General features: G+C 34.0%; 11 protein-coding genes across 11 annotated transcripts; 6 read left to right on the top strand and 5 right to left on the bottom strand.

The window, feature by feature from the left end:
* Window positions 1–944: 944 nt before the first annotated feature.
* Window positions 945–1,742, top strand: NAEGRDRAFT_74135 (uncharacterized protein; the record flags this gene model as incomplete). Its single annotated transcript, XM_002670816.1, has 1 exon — window positions 945–1,742. One exon carries the CDS (start codon window positions 945–947, stop codon window positions 1,740–1,742), a length of 798 nt encoding a protein of 265 aa, XP_002670862.1.
* A 160-nt stretch (window positions 1,743–1,902) lies between these two features.
* NAEGRDRAFT_53270 (uncharacterized protein) lies at window positions 1,903–2,856 on the bottom strand (the record flags this gene model as incomplete). The annotated part of the gene is made up of 1 exon (XM_002670764.1): window positions 1,903–2,856. The coding sequence occupies one exon, from the start codon at window positions 2,854–2,856 to the stop codon at window positions 1,903–1,905; it is 954 nt and encodes a 317-aa protein (XP_002670810.1).
* Window positions 2,857–3,324: 468 nt separating this feature from the next.
* On the top strand, window positions 3,325–5,238 carry NAEGRDRAFT_74133 (uncharacterized protein; the record flags this gene model as incomplete). The annotated part of the gene is made up of 1 exon (XM_002670815.1): window positions 3,325–5,238. The coding sequence occupies one exon, from the start codon at window positions 3,325–3,327 to the stop codon at window positions 5,236–5,238; it is 1,914 nt and encodes a 637-aa protein (XP_002670861.1).
* A 1,019-nt stretch (window positions 5,239–6,257) lies between these two features.
* On the top strand, window positions 6,258–7,837 carry NAEGRDRAFT_74132 (uncharacterized protein; the record flags this gene model as incomplete). Its single annotated transcript, XM_002670814.1, has 2 exons — window positions 6,258–6,756; window positions 6,834–7,837. The coding sequence occupies 2 exons, from the start codon at window positions 6,258–6,260 to the stop codon at window positions 7,835–7,837; spliced, it is 1,503 nt and encodes a 500-aa protein (XP_002670860.1).
* Window positions 7,838–8,250: 413 nt separating this feature from the next.
* Window positions 8,251–12,468, top strand: NAEGRDRAFT_74131 (uncharacterized protein; the record flags this gene model as incomplete). The annotated part of the gene is made up of 1 exon (XM_002670813.1): window positions 8,251–12,468. The coding sequence occupies one exon, from the start codon at window positions 8,251–8,253 to the stop codon at window positions 12,466–12,468; it is 4,218 nt and encodes a 1,405-aa protein (XP_002670859.1).
* Window positions 12,469–12,792: 324 nt separating this feature from the next.
* NAEGRDRAFT_74130 (uncharacterized protein) lies at window positions 12,793–14,148 on the top strand (the record flags this gene model as incomplete). The annotated part of the gene is made up of 1 exon (XM_002670812.1): window positions 12,793–14,148. One exon carries the CDS (start codon window positions 12,793–12,795, stop codon window positions 14,146–14,148), a length of 1,356 nt encoding a protein of 451 aa, XP_002670858.1.
* A 428-nt stretch (window positions 14,149–14,576) lies between these two features.
* On the top strand, window positions 14,577–16,094 carry NAEGRDRAFT_74129 (uncharacterized protein; the record flags this gene model as incomplete). Its single annotated transcript, XM_002670811.1, has 1 exon — window positions 14,577–16,094. The coding sequence occupies one exon, from the start codon at window positions 14,577–14,579 to the stop codon at window positions 16,092–16,094; it is 1,518 nt and encodes a 505-aa protein (XP_002670857.1).
* Window positions 16,095–16,166: 72 nt separating this feature from the next.
* Window positions 16,167–17,522, bottom strand: NAEGRDRAFT_53266 (uncharacterized protein; the record flags this gene model as incomplete). Its single annotated transcript, XM_002670763.1, has 1 exon — window positions 16,167–17,522. One exon carries the CDS (start codon window positions 17,520–17,522, stop codon window positions 16,167–16,169), a length of 1,356 nt encoding a protein of 451 aa, XP_002670809.1.
* A 322-nt stretch (window positions 17,523–17,844) lies between these two features.
* Window positions 17,845–19,524, bottom strand: NAEGRDRAFT_74127 (uncharacterized protein; the record flags this gene model as incomplete). The annotated part of the gene is made up of 1 exon (XM_002670762.1): window positions 17,845–19,524. The coding sequence occupies one exon, from the start codon at window positions 19,522–19,524 to the stop codon at window positions 17,845–17,847; it is 1,680 nt and encodes a 559-aa protein (XP_002670808.1).
* A 131-nt stretch (window positions 19,525–19,655) lies between these two features.
* NAEGRDRAFT_81713 (uncharacterized protein) lies at window positions 19,656–23,784 on the bottom strand (the record flags this gene model as incomplete). Its single annotated transcript, XM_002670761.1, has 3 exons — window positions 19,656–22,482; window positions 22,524–23,222; window positions 23,268–23,784. 3 exons carry the CDS (start codon window positions 23,782–23,784, stop codon window positions 19,676–19,678), a joined length of 4,023 nt encoding a protein of 1,340 aa, XP_002670807.1. The 3' UTR covers window positions 19,656–19,675.
* Window positions 23,785–24,605: 821 nt separating this feature from the next.
* Window positions 24,606–26,213, bottom strand: NAEGRDRAFT_74125 (uncharacterized protein; the record flags this gene model as incomplete). Its single annotated transcript, XM_002670760.1, has 1 exon — window positions 24,606–26,213. The coding sequence occupies one exon, from the start codon at window positions 26,211–26,213 to the stop codon at window positions 24,606–24,608; it is 1,608 nt and encodes a 535-aa protein (XP_002670806.1).
* Window positions 26,214–26,308: the final 95 nt, after the last annotated feature.

Below are 26,308 nucleotides of genomic sequence, written 5' to 3'. Positions count from 1 at the left end.
CAAAGCATATCTTTGAGGTGAATGATTACGAACCTAAAGCTAAATACAGAAACATTGAAAAAAGCCTTGACTCTCACGCACCAGTCCGTTTAGTTTTCATTGATGGAATCTTGGAGAAACATTTCACACATTTATGGTTGGAGAAGAAACTTTCCACTCCAACTCTTCTATGCTTGGAGAAGGCTTTTCTATCTCACCTGAACACTTTTCAAATAGAAATCGAGACAACCCTCGACCTTAGAATCCACATGAAGAAACGATTGATAATAGTTTCCGAAAGTAGTGATAGACCAAACTCGAATTGTTTTCTGCATGTCTTCGACATGGACAGTAAGAAATTTATTCATCGGTGTGATTTGGGTGATCTTATTGCATTCTATCCAATGTGTATTGTTCAGGAGAATCCTCCAGACGAAAGTCCAGATGATTTAATCGTGTAGGACTTGGTGAAGGCTAAAATCGATCCCAATGGGAAATTCACCGTTTTGCAAAGAAGGAATTTGGGAATTACAAATCTGGAAGCTGATTTGTTGGAATATTCACTTCCCAGAAATGAAGTCATTCTTTCGAATGATAGACAGATTCATGTTTTGGATGGAAGTACTTTACAACACAAATACTTTGTTGATACTTTGAGGTTAGAAAACACATATTCTATAACCTATGATTCTAATAGAGATGCATTGTGGATTAATACTAGAACTGAGGACAAAACATCAGAGCTCAGATTATTCACTGGTAGAAACTTCTCAAATTGTGAACAACGAGTCAAATTTCAGTGTTGGTTGCGTTTTGTTGGTGAATTGGATCATTATCTTGTTTTGAGGGATAGTACCTATATGTTTCTTTATGATAAGACAACTCATGCAATTATCAAGAAAATCTGGATTGGAGATATTTGCTTTAAAGCAGGAGATGTGTTTCTTGACAAGGTTTCAAAGACTATGTACATATCTTCAGACGATATTTATGTTTGTTCCTTGGTATTAGAAACTCATTCAATTGACCTACCTCTAACACGTAAGGTTTATTCTCAATTGAAGGACCTTGGTGCTAGATTTCCCAATGTTATCAAGAGAAGAGAGTACGAATCAATTACGGTCAATTATTTGTCTCATATTGCATGGAAGAGTTTTTCTAAATTCGAGATGAATTCCTCATTGAAAGAAGCTCTCAACAATAATGATTCTCAAGATTGTTTGTTCCAATTGGAACCACCTTTGGGCGCAAGCAGATATGCAGAGTATTTTTCTTTTGGTGATTTCCATATCTTGTTGGATCCCTCAGAATTGAGCAAGAATGGTCAATTGGCATTTGACTTTCCGGTTCACGTAATGCTCCAAAAACCTGATCGCTCTCTCAAGTGCAAGTTCTCTGATTTCCTAAGCTCCCTTGAATGCCGATTGAAATTTGAACATACCTCCTTAGGGCATACTGCCTCATCTTTTGAAGTAATCAAAAAATGGTTGCCATTCAATGCAAACTCTATCGTCAGCCAATTGTTGGAGAAAGGTCTGATGGATAAGGAAAATTTAGAGCTTGATCCTCAAATGCTAGTGGAATCGTATAGAGTTGTCACTATGAGAAAAGAAGGCGAATCTATTCTGAGTCTTATTGTTAATGATATTAGAGACGAAGTTGTGGAAATTGGAAAGAAGAAATATTTGATTGCTGACTTGATTATTATGTGCTTTGGAAGAGGTTTATTGGAATTGGATTTTTTATTTAGATATTTAGAATAATTTCAAATTCTAATTGTTTTAAATATTTTCTATATATAAATTTGCTATTTTTGGAAATGTGTTTACAAAATTTATTGATGGAACTCACTCGTATGAATCACACACAATTTCATATCGTGCAAAATTTACAAAAATTGCAGAACTTTCGCTGACCTTTCGTCTACATTAAATAGGAATCTGCTTCCTTCTTTTCACAAGCTTTCTTTTCACAAACTTTCTTCTTTTCATATTCCTTACAGACCTTCTTACCACCGACAAGTTTATGCTTGATGCAAACCTTCTTTCCCTTTGACTTTCTAATACATTTCTTCAATTTCTTAAACTTTAAACATTTCTTCTTGGTTTGCTCGTGCTTGATGCATTTCTTCTCAGTCTTGAATTTGATACATTTGGAAACTTTCTTATGTTTCTTACAAACTTGTTCCTTCTTGTAGTGCTTGCAGACCTTCTTTTCCTTTGCACAAACTTTGACATTCTTACAAGATTTTCCACTTTTGGAATACGAATCTGTGGACGAAACTGTTTCGCATTTCTTCTTGGTGGTGTATTGGTCGCATTCAGTAGCATGACGAGTACAAACTTTTTTGGTGGTATATTCATCGCAGACCTTTTCAGTTTTCTTCTTTTGACAAACTTTCTCGCTCTTGTGCTTGATACATTTCTTGGTTGGTTTCGAATACTTTTCACAACTTTTGGAATGCTTGTATTCTAAACATGTACCTTCACCTTCTGTCTTGTGTTTGATGCAAACCTTTTCTTGATCTTTCATTTCGTGTTTCAAACACTTTCCCTTTTCAGTCTTGAATTTAACACAAACGAGTTTGCATTTCTTATGAGTTTCGTCTGATTTCTTCTCTTCAGAATCCTTCTTCTTATCTTCATCAAACTTGGTTTCCTTAAAGTCGTCTTTTCCATTAGTTTCGTCTCTCTTGTGATTTTCCTTTTTAGAACTTTCGTCTTGTTTCTTCTCAGAATTTTCACCAACTGGAATTTCTGCTGGTTTGGTGGTAGCAACAGAATCTGAGCTATCACTTGTACTGTCAACGTCACCTGCCAAGACAAAGACTGAAGCCAAGAGGAGAATTAATGCGATTGCAATGATTTGTTTTTTCATTTTGTTTTTTTTTGTTATTGGAAAGGAATTGATAACAAACTATTCGAATTTATTTCGTTTGTTATCTGAAATGAATGGAGAAAGTTTACAATTGAAGAAACATGACCTTAATGTAAATTTCCAAAATTGTAAAATTTGAAATAATCATGTTTCTAAATTTGGATGAGAACGAAAAGGAGAAAATTTGCAGAAATGTAAATAAATGCTATTTCGAATTCTTACAAAGATTATTCTGTGTTCTTCTAATTGTAACTATTCGAAACTTTCGAATAACTTTAGATTAGAATACAATTAGTTTCACCACACAGTCCACAATGTAGTAGTTGAGCTGACTCAACTTTTCATGAAGAAAAACTTTTGTGTCCATGAAAATTGCAAGTTTCGTCTTGCCAAGTTTTGGCATTTGGATTCTTTGATCTCGCTAACATATCCGAAAGGTCAAACCGAACTTTTTCATAATTTAAAAAAATGTCACGATTTGCATTGACACTTGTCCTGTTAATCATTTCACTCTTGATCAGTGACAGTTACAGCTCAACAAGCCAAACTTTCGAAACACAACATCTAGGACAGCTACCACAACTTGATCATGTTCTTGTGGCTGTCGATGAAGTAATGCGTCTGCCACCTGTCAGTCAATCCTATTTTCCAAGATTATTTTCACTCGACTCGACAATTTTTGAATATTGTTCAACAAACGCAAGTTTTTCGCAAAGATTTCAACTTTTAGGAGAGTTTGATATTAATTCTTGTTCTGATCTTCTTTGTAACAAGATGAATCAAGTTTTACTGAACTTGACTAATATTGAACAATTGGATCAGGTGGATTCGGCTGTGAATGCTTGTCTTTATTGTAAACATATGGAAAATAGAGGTGAATTTGTGGAGATTTACAATAATGGAACATGTTTTGATGTGAATCAAATATTTTCAGAGATTGAGTTTACAATGGTTCTGAAACGACAATGTAATACTGGAGAGGAGATGGTGGATTTGCCATTGTTTGATTATGAAATGTTGACTACTCCGTTCTTTGTTGGAAAATTGGGAGATTATAAGAAAAGTCGAAACGAAACTGTGAATACGAAATATGTTTCTCTATACGAAATGTTTTCCTTTTTCAATAGCATTTCTAGGGAAGATTTGGCTGATTTGAAAAGACAAGGACCTTTTCACTTACCTGTTCTATGTTGGTGTAATTACCAAAATCCAAATTCACTTTCGTTTGCTTTCTACTGTAATGATGCTTATCATTTATTCTTTATTCCATTGAGTTATAGAGCTGTTCAGTGGATTTTCTTTATAATTTTCGAGGGATTGTTCATGTTCATTGTTTGGGCTATTCTTCTACCAAGGTTGATTGAGAGAATTAAGAAATTTAGACAAATGGCCATGAGAGATATTTCCTTTTCTGGAGCAGCTTTATTTTCCAAATTTAGAAAGACGATGAAACACTTTTTTGACATTGTCATGCATCCTCCAATCATGTTAAGTATGAGTTGTCTATGTGGTGGCTTAGAAAATCTTTTCCGATTTGTTTTTAACTTTTCCCAAACCAAAGATTTCAATGATCGCTACTTTTCTGGATTATTCCGAGGAATCTCCGCAGTCTTTGTTGTTTGTGCCTACAGTTCATTGGTTATTTCATGGTCACACGTGATTGACATATCCACAAGGAAAGACCAAGGATCCAAAGGTTTGTCCAAACTTAATAAGGCAATTTTAATTGCTTTCTATTTGGGAGTCATTTTAGTTTTGATTATTTCTGGAATAGTTTACGCCACAGTTTCAGATTATGGTTATGCATGGATTGTACTTGGAGCTTCAGTTCCATTATTTTTATTGACATTTGTCATTGGTTTTATGTTTTATGGATTCAAAATCTTTTTAACTTTGAGAAAACGAGATTCGAATGCTGGAATTCTCGAATATCGTTTCACCAAGTTTATTCTCCTTGTTTCCATCTTGTCAATTGGTGTCTTGATTGTTTGTTTCCTGAACTTGTTCACATTCATTCTTGGTTATGACATTTTAGGATTATTTTGGGGAATTACAAGAAATATCTTTCTCGATACCAGTTTGATAACACTCATCAGTTCGTGTACTTACATTACCTTGAATGAGGAATCGTTTAGAATAATGTACGGAGATCGAATAACTGATAGAGTGATGAAATGTTATGAATTGATGAAATGTACATGGAAAGGAATGAGGGATGAGAAGAAGGAAGAGAAATCTAGCAGAAGGCCTTCTATCAAGAATTCACAAATGGCCTATCCAATTGATCAATCAGTGGTGAATAATGAATCAACTTCTGAACTATTGTCGACAATATCAAGTACAAACAATTTAGTTTCCTCTCAAAATTCACCTCTTCCATAATTCAATAATTGTAATTTGTGTTTAGAATCTTTTCAGTTATTATTCAGTGTGTACATTTCAATTGTGGAATGTCTTTTACCAAAATTAGTAAGTGATATAACAACTCCTATTCAATAATGATTGAATATTTCTGGTTTCAGTGAATTCCAAATAATTTAAGGAAGAATCTGATATGTATTATCTGAGCTAGAATAGTCAGTAATTTTTCGTAGACCTTTGCATTGTTTCCATCTACAATGGTTCTGATAATATAATCTTCCTTCTTGTTGGAAATATTGTTATTATTATTATTATTATGTTGTAATATTATCTGATAATTCCTCAATCACTACGGATAATATTCATCATCATCATCATCAGATAATTTATTAATTTTCCTCTATTTCCTAACAGTAATCCTCCTCCATCTTCCGTAAATCGTTTGATAATCATCATAATATATTCTTCTTCTTTTTCAATACCAACTAACTCTTAACAAAATGATGTTTCCTCACCGGAAGATGTTTCTAAAATTCATCCAAAATGCAGAGAACAATCCAATGATGATTCTGATGAAGTATTATCATTCAAGAGTGAGCAGCACCTTTGGTTGTTCTTTCATATTTTTAAAATTGTTACCGTTAAAAAAATTAACACTCAAAAACACAAAAAAATAAAAATAATCATCAAAAAGGATTTTCCTTCATCGGGTGCTTATTAATATTTGAATCCATCAAACTGATTATCGGAATTAGAAACATATCCAACAAGTCAAGTAACACTACCAGCTGAAAAGGCCTCTTCAAATCCTTCAGCTGATCTTCAGTGAACTGTCCGTTGACCAAATAATGAAATTTATTTCATTACACAGATGGTAGTGTACATGTGCATACTTGCAAAACAGTAACACAATTTGGCTAAAAGGACCTGTTGTCTGAAGTGTCATCCATCTTCAAGAAAGTGTCACCAGAAACAAATTGAGTTTCAGACATGTCATCTGCCAGGAACATTAATTTTACCAACAACACAACAAAAAAAACATGCAACACCAAGCACCTTCCACATTATTTCTCTATTTTGTCTTTGCATTTGTGGTACAGACATGTTTTCACAACCATCAACAACAACTCTCAGTTTTGGCTGTCAATACATGTTATGGCTATTCGGCCACAGATTTGAACTCATGCGGTGGACATGGCTTCTGTGCTGGGTCAAATAATTGCTATTGTGTGGATTCAACAAGTGGTAACACTCTGTATTCATCGGGTGGAACCAACAACCTCTATCAATCAAATTCTATTTACTCATCGAATGGAATTTACCAATTGAAACAACAAGTGGATGGCAATTTGGTGCTTTATAAACCTGGATTGGTTGCCTATTGGGCATCTGATACTAATGGACAAGGAACAGCTCCGTATAATTTAGTATTGTCATTGGATGGCACTCTTGAGATACGAGACCAGGGAGGTGTTTTAAAGACAATTTCTTCTGCATGCACCTCTGGTACAGCCCCTTTCAGATTAGTCATGCAATCAGGTAAGTTTCTATTGAATTGTTATGATGGAGTGAGTTGTTTATTCCATCAACATCAACATCATCAATGATAATATCAGATGGTAATTTGGTACTCTATGGTGCCCAGAAGGAAGTTTGCTGGACAGCCAATCAGTATTTTGGAAATTCACTGACCTACACTTGGTCTGGTTCTCAGTGTAATGAATATCTCTGTTATGGATTATATGGATCGAGTGCTTGTAGTGGACATGGATCATGTAATGCTCGAGATAGTTGCTCATGCTATTCTGGATATTCAGGAAGTACGTGTTCAAATTACTATTGCAATAGTATTCTCTATTCTCAAGTTGGTACTGTTTGCAATGGTCGTGGAACATGTACTGGTCCAAATACTTGCTCATGTCAAACAGGATATTCAGGAACATTTTGTGAATTGTATTATTGTAATGGCCTTGCACCAAGTGATCCAAATGTTTGCAGTGGATTTGGAACATGTTCTTCACCAAATACATGTAGTAATTGTCAAGCAGGAAGATATGGATCTGAATGCCAGTACTATGACTGTGGTGGAATTAGATTCGATCAACCAAATGTATGCTCTCGAGTAGGATCATGTGATTCAAAGAATAATTGCACTTGTCCAGAGTTATACTTTGGAGATAATTGTGAAAATTATATGTGTAATGGAATTATCAATAATTCTTCAATGGTTTGTTCAGGACATGGATCATGTTCTTCACCAGAAAATTGTACCTGTCAAGAGGGTTATTATGGAGAAGATTGTGAATTATTCGAATGTAGTGGAATATTGAAAAATGAAACAAATGTGTGTACTGGATTTGGTAATTGTACAGCATTCGATACTTGTCAGTGTGATGAGCAACATACTGGCAAATTCTGTGAAATTAATATTTGTAATGGAGTTCTCTCAAACAATCCAAATATTTGTTCCTCACACGGTCAATGTCATTCATTCAATAATTGTACATGTGATGAAAATAGAATTGTGAAATTTATGATTGTTATGGTGCTTCTAGGAATTCCTCAACTGTCTGTTCAGGACGAGGATCATGTACAGCCTATAATAATTGTAGTTGTTTAGTTCCTTTCTATGGATCTGATTGTGGATTGTACAATTGCTTTGGAGTGGAACATTTAAATAGTAGTACTTGCTCATCTCACGGTTCATGTGACTCACCAAATATCTGCACATGTCAAGCTGGATATTATGGGCAAACATGTGAATTGCACAACTGTTATGGTACTCTATTCAATAGTTCAAGTGTTTGTTCCACTCATGGACAATGTTTATCTCCAAATAATTGCTTCTGTGAAGCTGGATATTATGGAGCTGAATGTTCTGAACATGATTGCTTTGGAGTTCATAAGAATTCTTCGAATGTGTGCTTCCAGCATGGAACTTGTTAGAGTCCAAATAATTGTTCATGTCAGACCGGTTATTTTTCATTTGATTGTTCCAACCATGAATGTTATGGCCATTTATTCAATGATACAATGAATGTTTGTAGTGGCCATGGTTCATGTCCAGTTCCAAATAATTGTACATGTCAACCAGGATATTATGGATATCAGTGTGAAGCTCACCAATGCTATGGCACTTTATTTAACAATTCTAATGTTTGTTCCACTCATGGACAATGTTTATCTCCAAATAATTGCTTCTGTGAAGCTGGGTATTATGGACCTGAATGTTCTGAACATGATTGCTTTGGAGTTCATAAGAATTCTTCAAATGTTTGTTTCAAACATGGAACTTGTCTGAGTCCAAATAACTGTTCATGCCAAGAAGGATATTTTTCATTTGATTGTTCAAATCATAATTGCTTTGGAATTCTTTTTAATGATACCAACGTTTGCTCAAGTCATGGTTCATGCTTTGTTCCAGATAACTGCACATGTCAACCAGGATATTATGGCCAAACATGTGAATTGCACAATTGCTTTGGTACCTTGTTCAACGAATCGAGTGTTTGCTCAGGAAAGGGACAATGTGTATCACCAAATTACTGTTCTTGTGTTGAAGGATTCACCAATAAGGATTGTTCAGTGAATATTAGTCCATTCCAAATTAACATTACAAAATATGAAGAGGTTGTCTATTTGGAATTTGATAACAAGACTGTCAGTGTGGAAATTCAATTAATAGATCAAGTATTAAGCCAAAGTCCAAATATTTCCTACACCTGGTCATGTGTTGAATGTGATGGACAAAATGTGGTTTTCTATGTGGAATCCAATCGTTTGTTAATCAACTCTACATTAACTGATGTTACTCAAGCAGGCAATTACACTTTCATTGCAAATGCATCCATTGCTAATATTCAACCATTCCAAAGCAGAAAATCCAACCTGCAACAATTCAAATTAGTAGTCAAGTATGAATTGAATGAGCCAACTTTGGGAAGCTTTGGTTTACCATCTGTTCTAGTTTCAGGTACTCAAGATCAAACCATTTCAACTGTTATTAACAGTATCACTCTGAACACAACTACTATTAGATACTTTTTAGGTTGTGGAAAAAATTGCTCAACTTTGGTTTCCTATGAATGGAAAGTTAGTGCAGGAGTATTCTCTTACAAAAGGTCAGGTTCAGTCTTGGCCAAATATGATAATACTAACCTATTATCATTTTCTCCATCAGTTCCAATTCAAGCAAGCATTCCATCCAACTATTTGAATGAGACTGTCTTGTTCACATTCACAGTTATCAATAGCAAGCAGCAAAACATTAGCTCTTCTGTTCAAATTCAAATTATCTCCTCTGCAAGTCCTCCAACACGTGTTTCCAATCTTGTTAGCGTTTCTCCAATCTCTGGTATTTCAATGAATGACAAGTTTACAATTCAGGTTTCTGAATGGGTTGCAACATCACCTGAACTATTGCCACTCAAATATGCATTTGGTTATTATGATAAATCAAAGGCAGAGTCTGTTAGATTGACTGAATACAGTCTCAACACTACCTTCTCATCTTATTTACCTTACATTAGGTCGGAAAGCTCTTCCACCAAATCAAGAAGTATTTTAGAAACAACAGAAACAATCTCACTGGTTGTCTTTGTCAAGGACGCCCTCGGAAATGTGGAAACTGAAGCATCAGCAAATGTAACAGTCTCTCCATTTAATGGAACTCAAGAGCAATACATTGAAGTTGTAAAATCTTTGAGTGGAGAGTCGCTATTAGGTGCCTCTGTAGATCAAACCTTTACAACAAGTTCAGCATCGTCATCATTGGTCTCTGCCCTCATTTCTAATGTAGTAATTGATCCAAAGAACCCTTCATCATCTTTATCAAGCTTGGAAACACTAACATCCAATAATGAAACACTAACAGCTGATACCGTCAGTCTAGTCATCAACAAAGTGGATTCATTTGTTTCAAATTTGACAGACATTTATTTGAGTGAACTTGCTCTGTATGGCTATGTGAAATCATCCCTCTCCAGTGCAGATATCTCCAAAACAATTCAAGTTATTTCAAACTGCTTCTCTACTTCATATGATTCTGAAAAAACCAAATCGACAGCTAGTCTTGTCACTGTTCTGATTTATTATGGAACTATCCCAACTGTTGTTAGTTCTACTTCAACCGATTTACCAACAAGTTCATACAAATCTTCTCTCATTAATATTACAGTTTCTAGTTTCAATGTGCCAACTCCAACTAGTAATTTGCAAAGCGTTTCTGATACTGAAAGCAAGGTTTCTATGAATTTGACATCAGTGATGTCCAAATATGGCACCTATTCAATGACTTGTGGAGCAACAATGATAGTTTATTCAAAGAACACAAATTATGATGCTTCAGTTAGTAACATGACCCTCAGCTCCTCTGTTACTGATTTCAAATTCATGAAAAAGACAGATGTCTTGGTTTTGGATAATTTAGATTCACCTCTTATTCTTTCATTCAATGCTGCCACTATTCCAAGCTCAATAATCTCCAATTCGACTGTTACCAACAGTACGTATCATTGCAAGTATTGGGATGAGAAACTCAAAATGTGGAGCAGTTATGGATGTTCATTGCATAGAGTTTCATCTAACTCAATTGAATGTGCTTGTTCTCACACAACCATGTTTACAACTTTCCTTGAATCCAAGACAACAACATTTACCGTTCAACTCAAGGATCAAGTTTCATCATTATACTATGCCCAAATATCATTTGGTATTATTTATTTGATTGCAGCAAGTGCAATTTTGATTGGATTGATTGTTTTGAGAAAGTCTCAACCTGTGAGCTCTAGATTGCTTACTCCTTATGTTGGATTGATAGCATTAATTGTGGAATGTACATTGATTTATATTGTACAAAGATCTGTTCTAGTGGATCAATTGAATTCTGCAAATAGTCAAATGTGGGAAAGTGGAGATGCTGCTGCCAATATCATTGCAAATATTGTCATGATTATTGTAAACACCCTCAATTTAACAGCCATTTTCTGTTACGTCATGCAAGTTTTTAGATTCCAATTCATGAAACTACTCTACAAGAAACTCTCTGATAATAGAACGCAAGCTCAAAGTACAACAATTTTGAAAGCATTGAAGTATGCAACCTCACAAGTGTTATTCTATTCATTGATTGGTATATTTGCTGCTGTCAATGTTGTCTATTGGGTTATTTGGGTCATTTTGAGAAGAACTGGAGTTCTAGATTCATTACAGTATACCTACATTGTTTCAGTTTCTTATACAGTTTGTATTTTGACATTTGGTGTGATTATTACAGCTGTCGCCATCCTTGACATGATTCTCTCATCAAAGAAAGAAGTTGATCAAAAGAAGAATAGAAGAAGAGCTGTAAACTTTTCACAACCTACCAGTACTTTCAGTCTTGATAATGCTGAAAACATCAATGAAAAGAAGAAGCTCAATAAGAATATTTTATTAACAGCATTCCATTGGTTTACCTCAATGGATGGACCTCTCTATTTCAGAATGGAAATGTTCATTTATATTATTTCCTTCATTTTACTCATCTTGAATCAAGTTATTGGATTGAGCAGCTTGTCTTACAGATTTGAGAGTTTGGCCATGTTCAAACTTGCCTTGACATTTGATTCAATTTCCTTCATCTTTGAAGTACTCTATGTCATTTCCTATATTTTAGTATTTGGTGGTTATGCACTCATTGTTGCTCTTGTCTACAAGTTCAGACAACGTAGAACCAAAAAGGAAGAACAAAAGAAGCAAAACGATGAAATTATGAATCAAGAACTTTACAATACTTTGGAATCTGAGGAAGGATATGAATTATTTGCAAACTTTTGTGAAAAGGAATTCAGCTCTGAAAATTTATTCCTCTTCTCTGACATTAAAGCAAGTACAGATGTGGTATCTGGTGAAAATCTTGGAGGATTAGTCTTCTTTGCTGACCGAATCTACCAAAAGTACATCAAAACTGGAGCAGAAATGGAAGTTAACATTCCATCAAAGAGTAGAACTGCATTCATTCAACTCTATGAAAAATGTAAGAAATTGGACGAATCAAATTGTGAGCTATTGGATTTAAATTCCCTATCAAAACTTGGAATTGAAAATAGCATGGTCAAGGATTGTTTTGAATTAATGATGAGACAGGTGGTTATGAATTTGGGAGATACCTTCTCTCGATTTGTTTTCACACCAGATTATGTTAATTTCAAGGCAGTGAGAGATGTTCAAATGCAAATCATTGAGAAGGCCAACGTTGTCTATGGTATTTAATATCATTCCACAATTTTCATCATCAAAGAATACTCATTAAAATTACAGAGTTTGAAAATTACCATTTTTGAAATTATAACAAAAAAGACGATTGGACAAAATGAAGGATATTTAAAACAAGAGTGAACCTTGTAACCAAGGAATTGCGTGATTTAATAATGACGATCTCCTTGGCCCACTATTGTTATTATTGGGGTAATAACTTTAAATATGCGCAAATTCCTCCTCCATTATGTTAAATTCTTTAAGAACGCACTTTCACATAGCTCAACATTGTTTCCAATTCAAAAACAAATATTCAAACATCAAGAATACATCATCATCATGAGTACACAACCAAGAGTAGTTATTGTTGGAGGAGGAGTTGCTGGATTATCAGTTCTATCAACTTTGACCTCACATTTTGTTGCCAAAAGTCAAACATTTAACATTACATTGATTGAAAAGAAGAATTTCACCGAGTCATCTATCTTTACTTTACGTTATATGGTCAATCCACAAGAATATCATCATGAAAATTCACATGTCTTGTTGGATGAACTTGAAAAGACTTTTGACAAGAGAAATGGATATTCTGTCAAAATGATTAGTCATTCCCAAGCTTCCAAACTCGATACCGAGCATTCCAAGATTACAATTCAACAATTGGATGGAAATTCCATTAAGGGAGAAGAAACTATCGAATACGATTACCTAATCTTGGCAAATGGCTGCAGATACAAGACAGACTATATTAAGGCAAACATTGAAAAGATTGAATCTGTCACTCCTCAATCAAGATTACACGAATTTCATCAATTCTATGACAAGATTACCTCTAAGGAAAATGATCATGTTGTCATTGTTGGAGGAGGAGCTTTGGGAATTCAATTGGCAGGTGAATTAATTGATGTCAATCAATGGAGAGGAAAGCACGGATTGGAACCATTCAAAATAACTCTCGTTCATAGTAGAAAGTTGTTGAGAGATCGATCAAATTCTGAAACTGCACACAATTATATCTATAACCATTTGGTGAAGAATGGAGTTGAAGTTTTTATGGGAAAGAGAGCTTTTTATAAGGATGTTTCTCAATTGGTTTCGTCTGGGGAGGAAACTAATCCATTGATTAAGAAGGAAATTGTTTTAAAACCGAATATTCCAAATGCAGAATTGACTAGTGAACAAGTTATTGAACTTCCAAAAGCAAGTATGATATTTTGGTGTGGAGGCATGATTCCAAATACTGAATGGTTGGAAGGAAGTCATATTGCAAGAAATTCTCAAGGTTTCATTCAAGTTAATGATTTCTATCAAACTGTCAACCATCCAAATATTTTCTCACTTGGTGATGTGACAGATCTTCCATACGAAAAATTGGCAGGTTCAGCAGTCAGAGAAGGTATCACTGTTGGTACAAATATTGTCAAAATGTCAAATTTCATTCAGCAAATCAAAAAGGTAGCTCCACAATTTTCCTCAACTGCCTCAATGTTAAAAAATAAGGAAAAATCAGGAAAATTTGAATTGAGTTTGGGAAGTATTAATGGTCTAATTGGAAAGAAGGAAATCATTGAGGTTAAAGGACAAAAAGCTGCGGACATTATGACCGAAAAGGGAAGAAACAGAGCTATTGGCTTATTAAGAAATCCTGAAATTTTCATTAGAAAATTTGGTGAATTTATTCAATCGAATTTGTAATTTTCAGATAATTCTTCGAAATCTACCTCTCTTCTTGAGAAAAACATTTTGAATCATAAATTGGATGATTACAATAAAATTTGAGATGAAAAATAAACTCCAATTTCATAATGAGAATTCTCCAATGAAAATTGCAATTAGCAATAGTAAGAAAGTCATGTTGACATGATGCTGTAAAGTTTTTGGAGTTTCATCTTCTTCTATTCTACAAACTACTCAACTGGTAAATAGTTTAAAATTTTATCTCTGGGAAAGAAGAACAGTATTTACTTGATAGGAACCATTGACTGAGTTTGGAATTTGTGTTCGTCTTTTTTGTCGCACCTACTAAACCAATATTTCACTTTTCAAACGCCAAATGTCAAGTCTCATTGACATGATGAAAGGTTTAGTAGAAGAAATAGAACGAAAAAAAACTACCACAACCTATGGCACAGCAAGCTCTTCACCATTACTCTCTTCCAATCTACAATGTACCTGTCAGCAGTCCATCAAAAAGTTATGGAAGAATTAAATTGGCAGTTTTAATATGTGTTGTGATGTTCATGTTGACAACAATGATTTTGTTGAGGATATTACGAAAGATTACACCAACACCATCCAACTCGACAAAACATGCTGACCTATTTTATGAAAGTGATGAATTTCTGTGGAATACGAAACTAGAAGAAACGAATTTTGAGCTGGAAAAAGATGTAGATTATCAAGAATTGACCATTTCGCAGTGGATGCCAATTAAAATTGAGGATTGTCAAAGTGGAATGTACAAATTCTCAGCTCCATGTTTACAAAATCAAGATTCGAATATAGAAAAAGGAATTGAACTAATCTACCACTCATTCAAAATCAAAGCTCCTAAATTTTTCAATGAAAAGCAAAAGAAAATATGGATGGAACAATCTAGAGATTCTATTCTAATGAAATGGAGTCCAGATAATGAATGGGCAATTTACCCATCAATCAATGGTCAAATTTTAGTTTTTAATAATGTTTATATTGATCCAATTGTTGACAGTGATGAATGGAGTGAGAATAATTGTGTTGGTCAATCGAATTCTCATTTAAAATTTCTAAAAACGAATCCAACTCCGTTGCAAACATATGAATCGGTCGATTCTTTGATTATTTCAACAAGTCCAGATTCGTTCAGTTTCCAACACTTTCTGGATAGAGTTACTGTAGTATGGGGACAAGCAACATTGGAAAATTCTGAGACAGCAGGAAGAAAATCTTCAATACTTGCTGGAAAAGAGCCTACCAACCAATTTGTCAATGAAATTTATCAAATTATTGCACACAATCATTTCCATAAACGTGCAATTTATGCCAAGAAAGTAATCTACTCCTGCAGAAGTCCACTCGTTCATCCATTCACCACTCAACGAATTTCAAATGAAATACTTTTTCAATTGAACTTGTCATTCGATATTCCATTCAAAGATAGAAAGAAAATTGTCTACTTTACAAGAAGTAATGGCGACAGTCAAAATGGAGGAAGAATGATACTTAATGAGGATGCTGTTTTGGAACATTTAAAAGTGGAATTGCTGAAACGAAATTTGAATGAAGAATTGGTGACATTTGATAGCAGAGATTTCGCCAATTTGAGTGAAATTGTAAAATTCTTTGCCAATGTAAAGGCAATATTTGGACCACATGGAGCAGCTTTTTACAATTCTAGATTCGCACCAAGAAAATTGGCAGTTTTGGAAATATTGCCGAGTGGTGGATTTTTCTATCAAGGTTTCTGGGAACAAGCAAGTTTATTGGAACAAACTTATGGAGTTTATTATGCACAGATGGTAAACTTTGACAATGATATGATTATTAAGAATATTCCTCAATTTGTGAAATATTTTCTTCACCTTGTTGATGAATGTCAATTTAGAAAACCTCAAGATATTTTGCAAAAGTATTATCATTGGCAATTTACAGAGTCCTCTTAATTGTATTCATTGTTTGTCTTGGAATTATAAGATTGGTAACTTTTTATTCGAAACTATTACAATTAAGTTTACTCATTGAAAGGCCAACACTTTACTAAACTGTCTATTACTACCACCAGCTGTTCCTACTTTGCTTGTTGAGCATGTGATAATATTAACATCTGAGAATCTTCTTCCAACCTTTCTTACCTTTACCTTAGTTTCATTCTTGAACTGGAAGAAGTAACTAAACATTTTACCAAAATGAGGATTGAAATCAACACCATCTTCCACAACCTTGGAAAAGAAAACTAATACTTGGAAAATATCTGGATTACTGAAAAATGGTCTAAACGCTCTCATGGTTACATCATTATTGGTGATATCTTCTTTCAAGATTGGAATCATGACGGATGTGGATGTTTGGTCAATTGAAGAATTTGTAATTCCATTAATTTTCTTTAAAAGAGAAGAATCTGAATAGCCACCATTCAAATCACCGTCCAAATATAAATGTTCTTCATCAGTGTGGAATTTCTTTTGAATTTTTCCACCTCTCTTCTTCTTTTGCACTGTTTGAAAGCTGGTTTCGTCTTGATTCGACTGATTTAGAAATGTTCTTTCGTGACCTGTTGTTGTATTGGCTGCAATGTTATAAACTCTTGGATAAACTCTTTTGGTTCTCTTCTCATTGACATCTACTAATATCCAAACAATTTCATTTGTGAAATAATGTTGGAAATCAGAACTGATTCTTTTGGATGATTTCGAATATGTCATGAATAGATACTTTCCTTCACTCAATTGAGTATGACACAAAATTTGGCTCATCTTGCAGGTATTCTTCTGAAATATTCCCTCAAAACCATCCACTCGTATTGGAGTATATGAGAACTTTTTGGTGTTATTCAAACTCACATAACCAATGGATGAATAGGAAGGTTTTTGAAAGGCATATTTTAGAATATATTTCTGACCTAGATTACTCTCCATGAGGGCAATATAGAAAGCGTGGGTGTCTTCCTCGGTGGAGAATTTTTGACTAATTTTCAATGAATGATTTTCATTCTTTTCAATGTTGAAAATTGCTAAATTACTCTTTTGAGAAAATCTATCAAATGCCAGATGTGTTAAAAGAACATTCTGAGCTTTACCAATTACAGGAACATTCAATGGATGATCAGCACGATAAAGGCTATGCGAAAGTTGATGAGAAACTTCAACATGAACCCTTTCCACAAACGATTCTTCCACCTTTTTCTGATTCAACTTGAATTTCAAAAATTTTCTTTCCTTCAAATCCATCGATTGTGAAAAAATCATTTCCCTATCATTCCACTCACTAATCACCACTTGATGAGTTTCATTCACACTTCCCTCATCAGCAAACAATCCAAGTGGCTTTCCATTTTCATCATTAATTCTAATCAATCTTCCTTGATCATCCATCTTGTTTGTTTCATTACTTTTACATTTTAATTCAACTCCAATTCTATTCAACTCCAAAATGGCCACTCCTCCATAACTATACTCATGACGATGATGATATTTTAATAGGAGAACTACATGAGAGGGTTTATATTTTCTACGGTGTTCCAATAATTGACTAGAAAAATTGTCATCACATGAGAGAATAAACTTGGCAAGTTTAGGCTCTGCTCGTTCAAGTCGGAGAATAAGAGCGAGCGGGAGAGAGGAGAAGATTTCTTGTTGTGGCATTTTTTTTGATGTTTTTTGTAAACTATTGAACTTGTGTGGAACATTTTGCTTTTTAATATTTTACAAATTTTGATTCATGGTTCCAGTTTGTAATAACAACCACTTCCCTGATTTTCTCAGCAATTCTGATGAAATTTCTTGGTTCATTGTTGCACCAATATTTTACAATTTCTTGATAGAGGGTTTTACAATCAGAAGATTGACTTGAAATATGTCTGATTGCCTTGATGATTGTTTTGACAAGTTTTTCCTCATCCTCTATTATTTCAATTTTGTTTTGAATAGAATTGTCAATTAATCCATTATTAAGTACCGCAGCAAACTGTTTGTGATCATGATCAGCCATTCCAAGAGTTTCAATGAGTGATGATTCAATTAAATTGATGGACTCACCCAAAAATTGGAATGGTAACAATAAGTGAAAATGATACTCAACATCAGCAGCTCTCATTGAGCTACAAAGACTATCCCATCTAAACATGATATAAGAACAGAGCAATGAGTCTCTAAGCTCATACTTTTGGGTCTCTCGGTTGAATTTTACAAACATAGAACCATCAGTAATCCCAGAGCCACACAGAGCTATACTCGTTATATAGGCTGGAACAGCTTTGGTTTTGATTATTATCCAAGCTTCCTCTCTCGTTAGTCCTTTAACAATATTGCCAATATCTCTATCATAAATGGAGAAGATTTGTTGAATGAGATGAGAAATGGATTGTTGGAGAGTCTTGGTTTTGCGTTGAGAAATAATTTGGTCAACATAACTGCAGTGGTGCACCTCTAATGAATCCTTGATGGTTCTTAGAACTTGTGTGTCGACAAATTTTCTTTTCATAATGTAGTTTTGGAATATGGCAACCTCCCTTAAATTTGCAGTTGCACTCGAGTGTGGAATGTTGTAGGTCATCTCATTATCCGAAAATGAGAATCCATATGGAAGTACTTCTCTCAACTTTCTGAATAGAAGTGATTGGGTACTTCCTGTCCAAATACTAAGGAAATTTGAAGAACTCTTTAGAGTAGGTGATTTAAATACCTTCTTGAGATAGTTCAAAGTGGTCGGAGATAATAGTTGAATTTCGTCCAAGACAAAGTATACCATCTTATCGCTTCTTTTTTCCAAATACTCAGTGATGGGATTGTATTGAGTTGAATCTTGCATACAGTCTACTACAGTTGCTCCTTCACCAACAAAGCTTCTAATAATTCTATTAGCGTAATAATATTCTTCTTCTTGTTCGTGCTTTGGAAAATCTTGTATATCAAGATATTGAACCTCATAGCCAATGTAATTAAATCTCCTACAGCAATGAATAGAATGGAGATAGGGGAAAAGATATCGAGCCGTGGTTGTCTTTCCTGTTCTCACGAATCCAGTTATAAAAACATGATAAAAACACTTAATAATACCTCCTTGGTAATGTTCGGCACATTGGGAGGCAAATGCGTTCAATTCTGGGAAATTATTAACCTGAAACAATTCATTTGGTTTGCTAACAAAATAATAAAGAGCAGAGGAGGCACCAGCCTTAACAAACTTTACTTGAGCGCCAACAATAGACTCAAGCTCAAAATTATGAAAATTTTCATTAAATTTTCTAATTGTATATTCTTCTTCTGTTTCACTCTTTTCGGAATGAATTGTTTCTTGTTGAGGAGGCTGGTACATTGACTTTGATAATGGTTCTTCCTCAAAACGGTCACGGTTTGGATGTGGATTTCGTTTCATTTTTTTAAGCGTGTTTGTTGAGGTAATATTTAGGAAATTTAGTAATTTGCACATCACACAATTCAACTAGGCCTAACAGGAAATACCTCGCCACAACAAGATCAGCTGTTTTTGAATCATTTCATCTGTTTAAATAAAGAAAACATTACAGTTAATAATTTATTAAGAATGTCAATACGAGTAAAATCCACAAGTTAATTCCAATCATTACTGAGTTAGGTGTACCCTCACTCAATGTAGTTTCTCTGTTAGGTCCATTAGTCGAAACTTTTGGTTTGCTTGGTTGGTTATTGTTGCTCACCACTGCAGGAGGTAACGGTTGAGAACCAACTGTATACGAAATGGTTGAATAATAAAAAGAGCCAGTGTCCAAGATTATTACACTACTTGATTGAATGTTGAGTCTGAATGTATAGGTTCCAAGGAGTAATGTATCTGGAAGTTTAACGGAAACAGTAAAATCATTAGTTTTGTCCAATGTAATATATCCAATATAATTTGAGGTTGTTGATTGAGCATAGACATAGCAAATCAACGATTTGTTTCTATAATAGGAGAAGAATTCAGAATCACTTGCATTAATAGCAATTGTCAAGTTGGATAATGTAAGTGAACCTTTGACTTTGTAAGGTGCATCGAGTTTTGTAATGACAGAAGAGGATTTCAATGCTGGCATTTCACAATTTGATCCCTTGTAATTTTGATTACAATAACAATAGGAATAAGAACAAATACCATTTCCAGAGCAAACATTTGTAGAATTGGAATAAACTCCGTTGCAAATTGTCAAATCACATTGAGGTCCAAAGTAAGAGGACGGACAATAAAAAGTAATTGGTTTGATTGTCTTTTTCACATTCGAAACTATTGTTCCATTATTGAGAATGGTAATAAATCCATCCAAAGTCCAATCAGAACGAATGCTGAAAGCGGTTTTTGGAACTTGAATTGACAGAACTGGATTACTGCCCAAGAATTGAAGAGAATTAGCATAGATTTGATTTTTTCTATTTCCAAATTCATCAATCAAGAATATGCTCACATTGGCAGTCAATTGCTTGTATTTAAATAGAGATGTGAAGTCAATATGAGCAATTTTCATATCCAATGTACTAGTAGTGTAGGTACTCTTGTAAGGGATCTTATCAACACTGAAACTAGAACTAATCCAACTGTCCTCAACAAATAGAGTTTGATTGTAAACTGCCAGTTCACTAGTAGAAGCACTAAGCATCAAATAGGTTGAATTTTTGTAATATGGTTGGCCATATACTGAAACATAGGTTCTAAAGGTACCATTTTCGAAAACTGGAGGGATATAAATTGTAACTTCTTGACCCACTGTTGAAATAGCTTGCTTGTAATAGGTGACATTGTTAAACGTAACGGTGATATCAAATGTATACACATAATAGAAATATTGCAACATGCTAATCTTAACACTGACTGTATCTCCAGGATTTGGTCTAGTATTGTTGTAGGCCATTTGTAAATATTGAGGAATTAGATTGGCAACTTGACAAGTGGCACAAGTAATAACACTGACATCTTTGGAAGCTGGGTTTGATAATTGCACACCAGTCTCAGCGTCAAATACTGTAACGTCAAATATGTGACCATATTGGAGGTTGAAATTAATGAATTTTTGAGAATAAACAGTGGTCAACTCGGCAGCTGTCAAATTCTTATAAATCGTACTTCTAATTATGTTATAATAAGATGATCTCTGTTCCATTTTCAATGTAACTGATCTCGAATAAGTAGTATTGAATTTGACATAGACCATTGGCTCTGTACTACGATACACATATTCATCCTGATCTGTTTGAACAGTCACATCACCATCTTTCCAAGCTGTAAATTCACAATTTCTTCCTCTGAAACCATCCAAACATTTACATGTGTCTAATCCTTGACATGAACCTCTTCCTGAGCAAACATTAGAATCAGAGTTGGTAATTCCAAAGCAGGTAGTCTGAGAACATTCAGCTCCTGTCCATCCTAGATTACATGTACAGACATTGTTAGATGTACATTTACCGTTCTTGGAGCAAGCATTTGGATTGATCTTTCCAAAGCATTGAGGAACACATTCATAAAAATATTCATCGTTGGTCAATCCTGAAGGACAAGCAACACATCCATTGCTGTTGGTATTAAGAATGTAACCACTTTCACATGTTGGATGAATCTTTCTAACAGATTTATCCTCAACAAAATAAATGACATTATTCTTGACAGAGAGGACACAGCTAGATGCTGAGAGCGAAAGAGACGATAGATCAGTACCATCTGAACTGTAGCCCGAAGTAGACGAAGTTAATGTGGAAATTCTAGAATCTGATTGGTCAATCTTTCTCAATTTGGCACCATCAGTAAAGTAAATATTTCCGTATTCATCCATAGTAAAACAGTTAACTTTAATGGCACTCTCGGTGGCCAAATATCCATCTCCTGCAAATCCATTACTTTTACCAGCAACAGTCAATACTCTACTAGTTGTAAAATCCATCTTTCTAATGATATTTCTGCTTGTTTCCATGAAATACATTTCATTATCCCTTGTTGGATGAGAAATTAATTGAGAAGGTCCATAAAGTCTTGCCTCTGCGAATGATGCATTGTCTGCAGATGCATAATATGAAGAGCTTGGTACAATTGTGTATATTCTATCATTTCTGATAGTCTTAATTTGATCGCCAATTGACATGATAATCTCATTCTTTGAGTTGAAGGAAAAGGAGGAAAGTGAATCGACAGAATTACTCATTGCTAAACCACCTTCTGAGTAATAATAATATCCAGCAATTTTAGCCACAACTGAAGAAGTTTGATTAAATTTCAACAAGGTGGATGAGTAAGAACCCTCATGTAAATAGATTAAACCATTCTTGTAGGTCATGTAATTGATAGAATCCATAGCTGAAATAATATTGTTAGAACATGAAGATTTCTCATCTACTTACATTCATGGGAAATATAATTCTTGATTAATCTACTCTTCAAATCAATACCCTTAATGATTATGCTATCTGCTAAGTACAATTGACCATTATCAAAAAATACACTTGGTTTAGCGGAAGACATACTAGCATATTGAGCATCAATATTGACTCCTCTCAACAAGCAATTACTTGATGCACAACCAACAATATGTCTAATAGTTCTATCTGATCTAACATATTTAACAACCGATCCATAAGTACCAATGTACAATTCGTTCTTTTCTTGATCGTAGGCAAAACTTGTTATTGTGGACAAGGAAACAGACTTTGCGTCTGCCACTAAAAAGGTCTGATTTTGACCCCCACCAATAATAACCTGACCAAGGCCATTATTTTTCAATATTTCAACAGCATACGAGCCATATCCAAGCCATAAATCATCTGGAATCAACCTAGATCTGTCAGATTGAACAGGATTCAAATAAAAGGCATAGTAGGAAGAGTACACAAAAACAATGGATAATACTCCAGTGGTTGGATCAATACGTTTCACACCAACTTGATCTCTGAAATAGAGCCACTCTTCTGGATAACCTGCAAATTTCACAAAAAGGATTGATGTTACAGAACAAATAGAAGCTGATGTTGCTGGAATATTGCTTAAAACACTAGTCACTCCATCACATGCTGTTGAAAGACCAGCAATGGTTACAATGGTACCATTCAATAGAATTTTTCTGATTCTATAACTGTCTGTTGTTGTGTGAATCAAAAACAATTTCTAACATGAAAACTTACCTGCAAAGACCAACTCATTATTTGAATTGTAATTAATGGCTTGAACTGGTTGAATGAGGGCGGATGTAGCGTTGATATTGTCTCCATTGTAACCAAATACACCTGTACCTGCCAATCTTTCAGTTGTCAAAGTTTTGATATTCAACTTTAACAATTGAGCGTTATGATGGAATACCAATTCGTCGTTGTTCAATGGATTCAAAGGCATTTGAAAAGATACGTAATAAATAGATGAATAGAGAGTTGTGAAATTCTTGCTGACCAATCCATACATTTTCAAATTTCCTGAATCAATAAACAACAAAGAATCTTCTTCTCCATTACTTCCTTTACGAAATGTAGTTGCATACACTTGCCCCATTTCAATTAAATCTTGTGGACGATTCACATCCTTCTTATTCATCAATGTTGAAACAATGCGAGATTTGATAGCTTGAGTGTTGACAAACTGAGAGTTCATCAAACATGCCAATATCAGCAGTAAGAGTCCAAGCTCAAACGATAGAACTGATTTCATTTTTTTAAAGTGATGGAGTCCACAATTCATGTTCAAAAGCAACGCTTTTACCATTTTGAAAAGTGTCAAAAGAATCGTTTGAAATGGCATGTCCAGTCCAATATTAAGTATTTTTCGCCCCTAGTCAACTGTGTCTTGATTAACTCATCCTTCCAAACACAATATTAAGTGCTAAGAGTCATGAACAATGGAGATTCTCTTATTGTATCATGATTTTGTAGCATTGTGTTTGTCGATAATTCAATTGCCAAAAGAGTATGTAGATTGAGTAATTGGTTGACCATCAAAAAACCAATTTAGAAGGAGCAGATTCATACACAGTATCTCATCAAAAGTCATCACAACATAGTGTGTTAGCAGCAGCAGTAGTTCATGTCATCAAGAACTTTTGGATTGCAATTACGGAGGTGTGGAAATCCATGTCCGTACAACCCTTTGTACAAATAGATAATATTTACAAAACATCTACAGTTTAAAGGTTGAATAATTCGGTCGAGCTTCCATAATAGCAATTATATTATTGTGATTAACATGATTTCGTCATCCTTTGTTGTATTCCGAACCAAAGGCTTTGCATCATCACCCGTATTCAGCCTCCTTTAATATTAAAAAATTAAAATATAGATTATGTAGTAATTTTACGAATAATTTCCTTTGAGGTTACATATATTGGAAATAAATTTATCATCTAAAAGCAAAATTGTCATATAAATAATTTATCGTCATCACACATTTTTTTTAAAATTGCAATTTTTAAAATTTCCTCAAAATGGAAGATTTTAATATTTAACTTTAAAGTTCTATTAATGATTGAACAATGTTTACAAAATACAATATTCATCATCATCATCTGAATCAACTTCTGATTCCATTTCAATAAGGCAATTTTTTGAACAATCGTTTGCTGTTAGAATCAAAAAAAGCTTTTCATAAATGGAATTTCCAAAACGGAATTTTGAATTGTTGAAATAAATTTTCAAATACATATTAGCTCCCTCAAAATTTTTGATTAAATATTCGATATCTAATTGTCTTGTTTCTGGATCAATTATGTTCTTTTCCAATAATTCCTTACAAATCATTTCAAAGTTGATGAAATATTCGAAACCAGTATTTAAAATGACATGTTCAGCAAGACTCAATCTTGAAAGGAATTCAAGCAAACTCATTACCTTTTCTTCATGTTGGTTATTTTCATCGTTAGTCTGATAGAGGAGATGTACTGGAAAATCATCATTATTAGAAAGCTCTTCTTTCTTTACATAAAGAAACATTCCTTGATTGTGAAAGAATGGTGTAGCAAAAAAAAGTTCATTATCTCTTTTCTTTCGTACCCAATCTACATAAGCTTCCTTTTCAAATGTGAAATTCTTGGTAATTTCTTTATCTTTATACCAAAAGCCAACTTGTCCAAAATCAACCCTTAATAAATATTCTAAACAGTCTGGATAGATGGAATATTGTGAATCTTCAAAGTTTAAATTTCTGTAACTAATCTTATCTTGTGGAATATATTGTGGTAATTGACCTCCCAATTTTTCAATTGCTTGCCATATTTTAGAATTCAGTGGCGCATCTACAACATTCATACTTATTTCCAATTGTTCAGATACTATGCTTGAACTAATTTGAATAATTTCATCTTTTTGATTCTTTTGCTCTTCAAATTGATGAATGTAGTATCTATTCGAATGTTTATCAAAGTGATTGGCACAAGCAGACAAAAAACATTTCGACTGAAATTGAGAATAATTAATACCAAGAAGCAACCTGCTATTAATATCATACACGTCTACATCCCATAAACCAAAAAAAATCAAAAGACCTCCTGTAGTAATTCCAATAGTCGAAAGTGTCTTCTCTAGCTTAATCGGTTGTGTCTTTTCGGTTATTAAATCAACAATCATAAAAAGATTTGAGTGATGAACAATATTCCTTGTTCCACATTTGTGAAATAGAAGATAGAGCTTTCTTTCATAATATTTCATTTGTTTCAAGATGAATGTATTCATTCCCTTATCAACTGTGAATTGCTTTTTTTGTGAACCATCGATAGTATCTAATATATGGACTGTCAAGTATGTTTTGCATGAGAATCCAACATAAATCTCATTACCAGCCAAGCAAAAACTGTTAATGCTATTAAAATGCCAAACTATTGAAGTATCGTCAAGTTTCATTTTCGTTAACCTTCCACAATTACCATTGCTTAATAGATAAATAAACTCTGCTTGTTCATCTACTTGGAACGAAACAAAACGATCAGAAATTTCCATCGTTCTCTTCAATACACCATTTTCGAATATGGAAATCATATAAAATCCCAAACTATACAACCCAACAAATAATAAATTCAAAGCATGACATGTATCCATACACAATACCTGTTTGTTTACATATTCAACCAACCTTTCCGAGTTGATAAACATTCCTTTAACCTTTCTTACCTTCTTTCCTGTAAGTTTCGCTTCCAGTCCTTCAGAAAGTTTTCTGCTTAATGAATTATTTTCCCTTATTAATTTAG

The sequence above is a fragment of the Naegleria gruberi genome (genome assembly GCF_000004985.1).
Source record: "Naegleria gruberi genomic scaffold NAEGRscaffold_67, whole genome shotgun sequence".
Classification (NCBI taxonomy): Eukaryota; Heterolobosea; class Eutetramitea; order Acrasida; family Naegleriidae; genus Naegleria; species Naegleria gruberi.
This window is presented reverse-complemented; position numbering and strand designations above follow the sequence as displayed.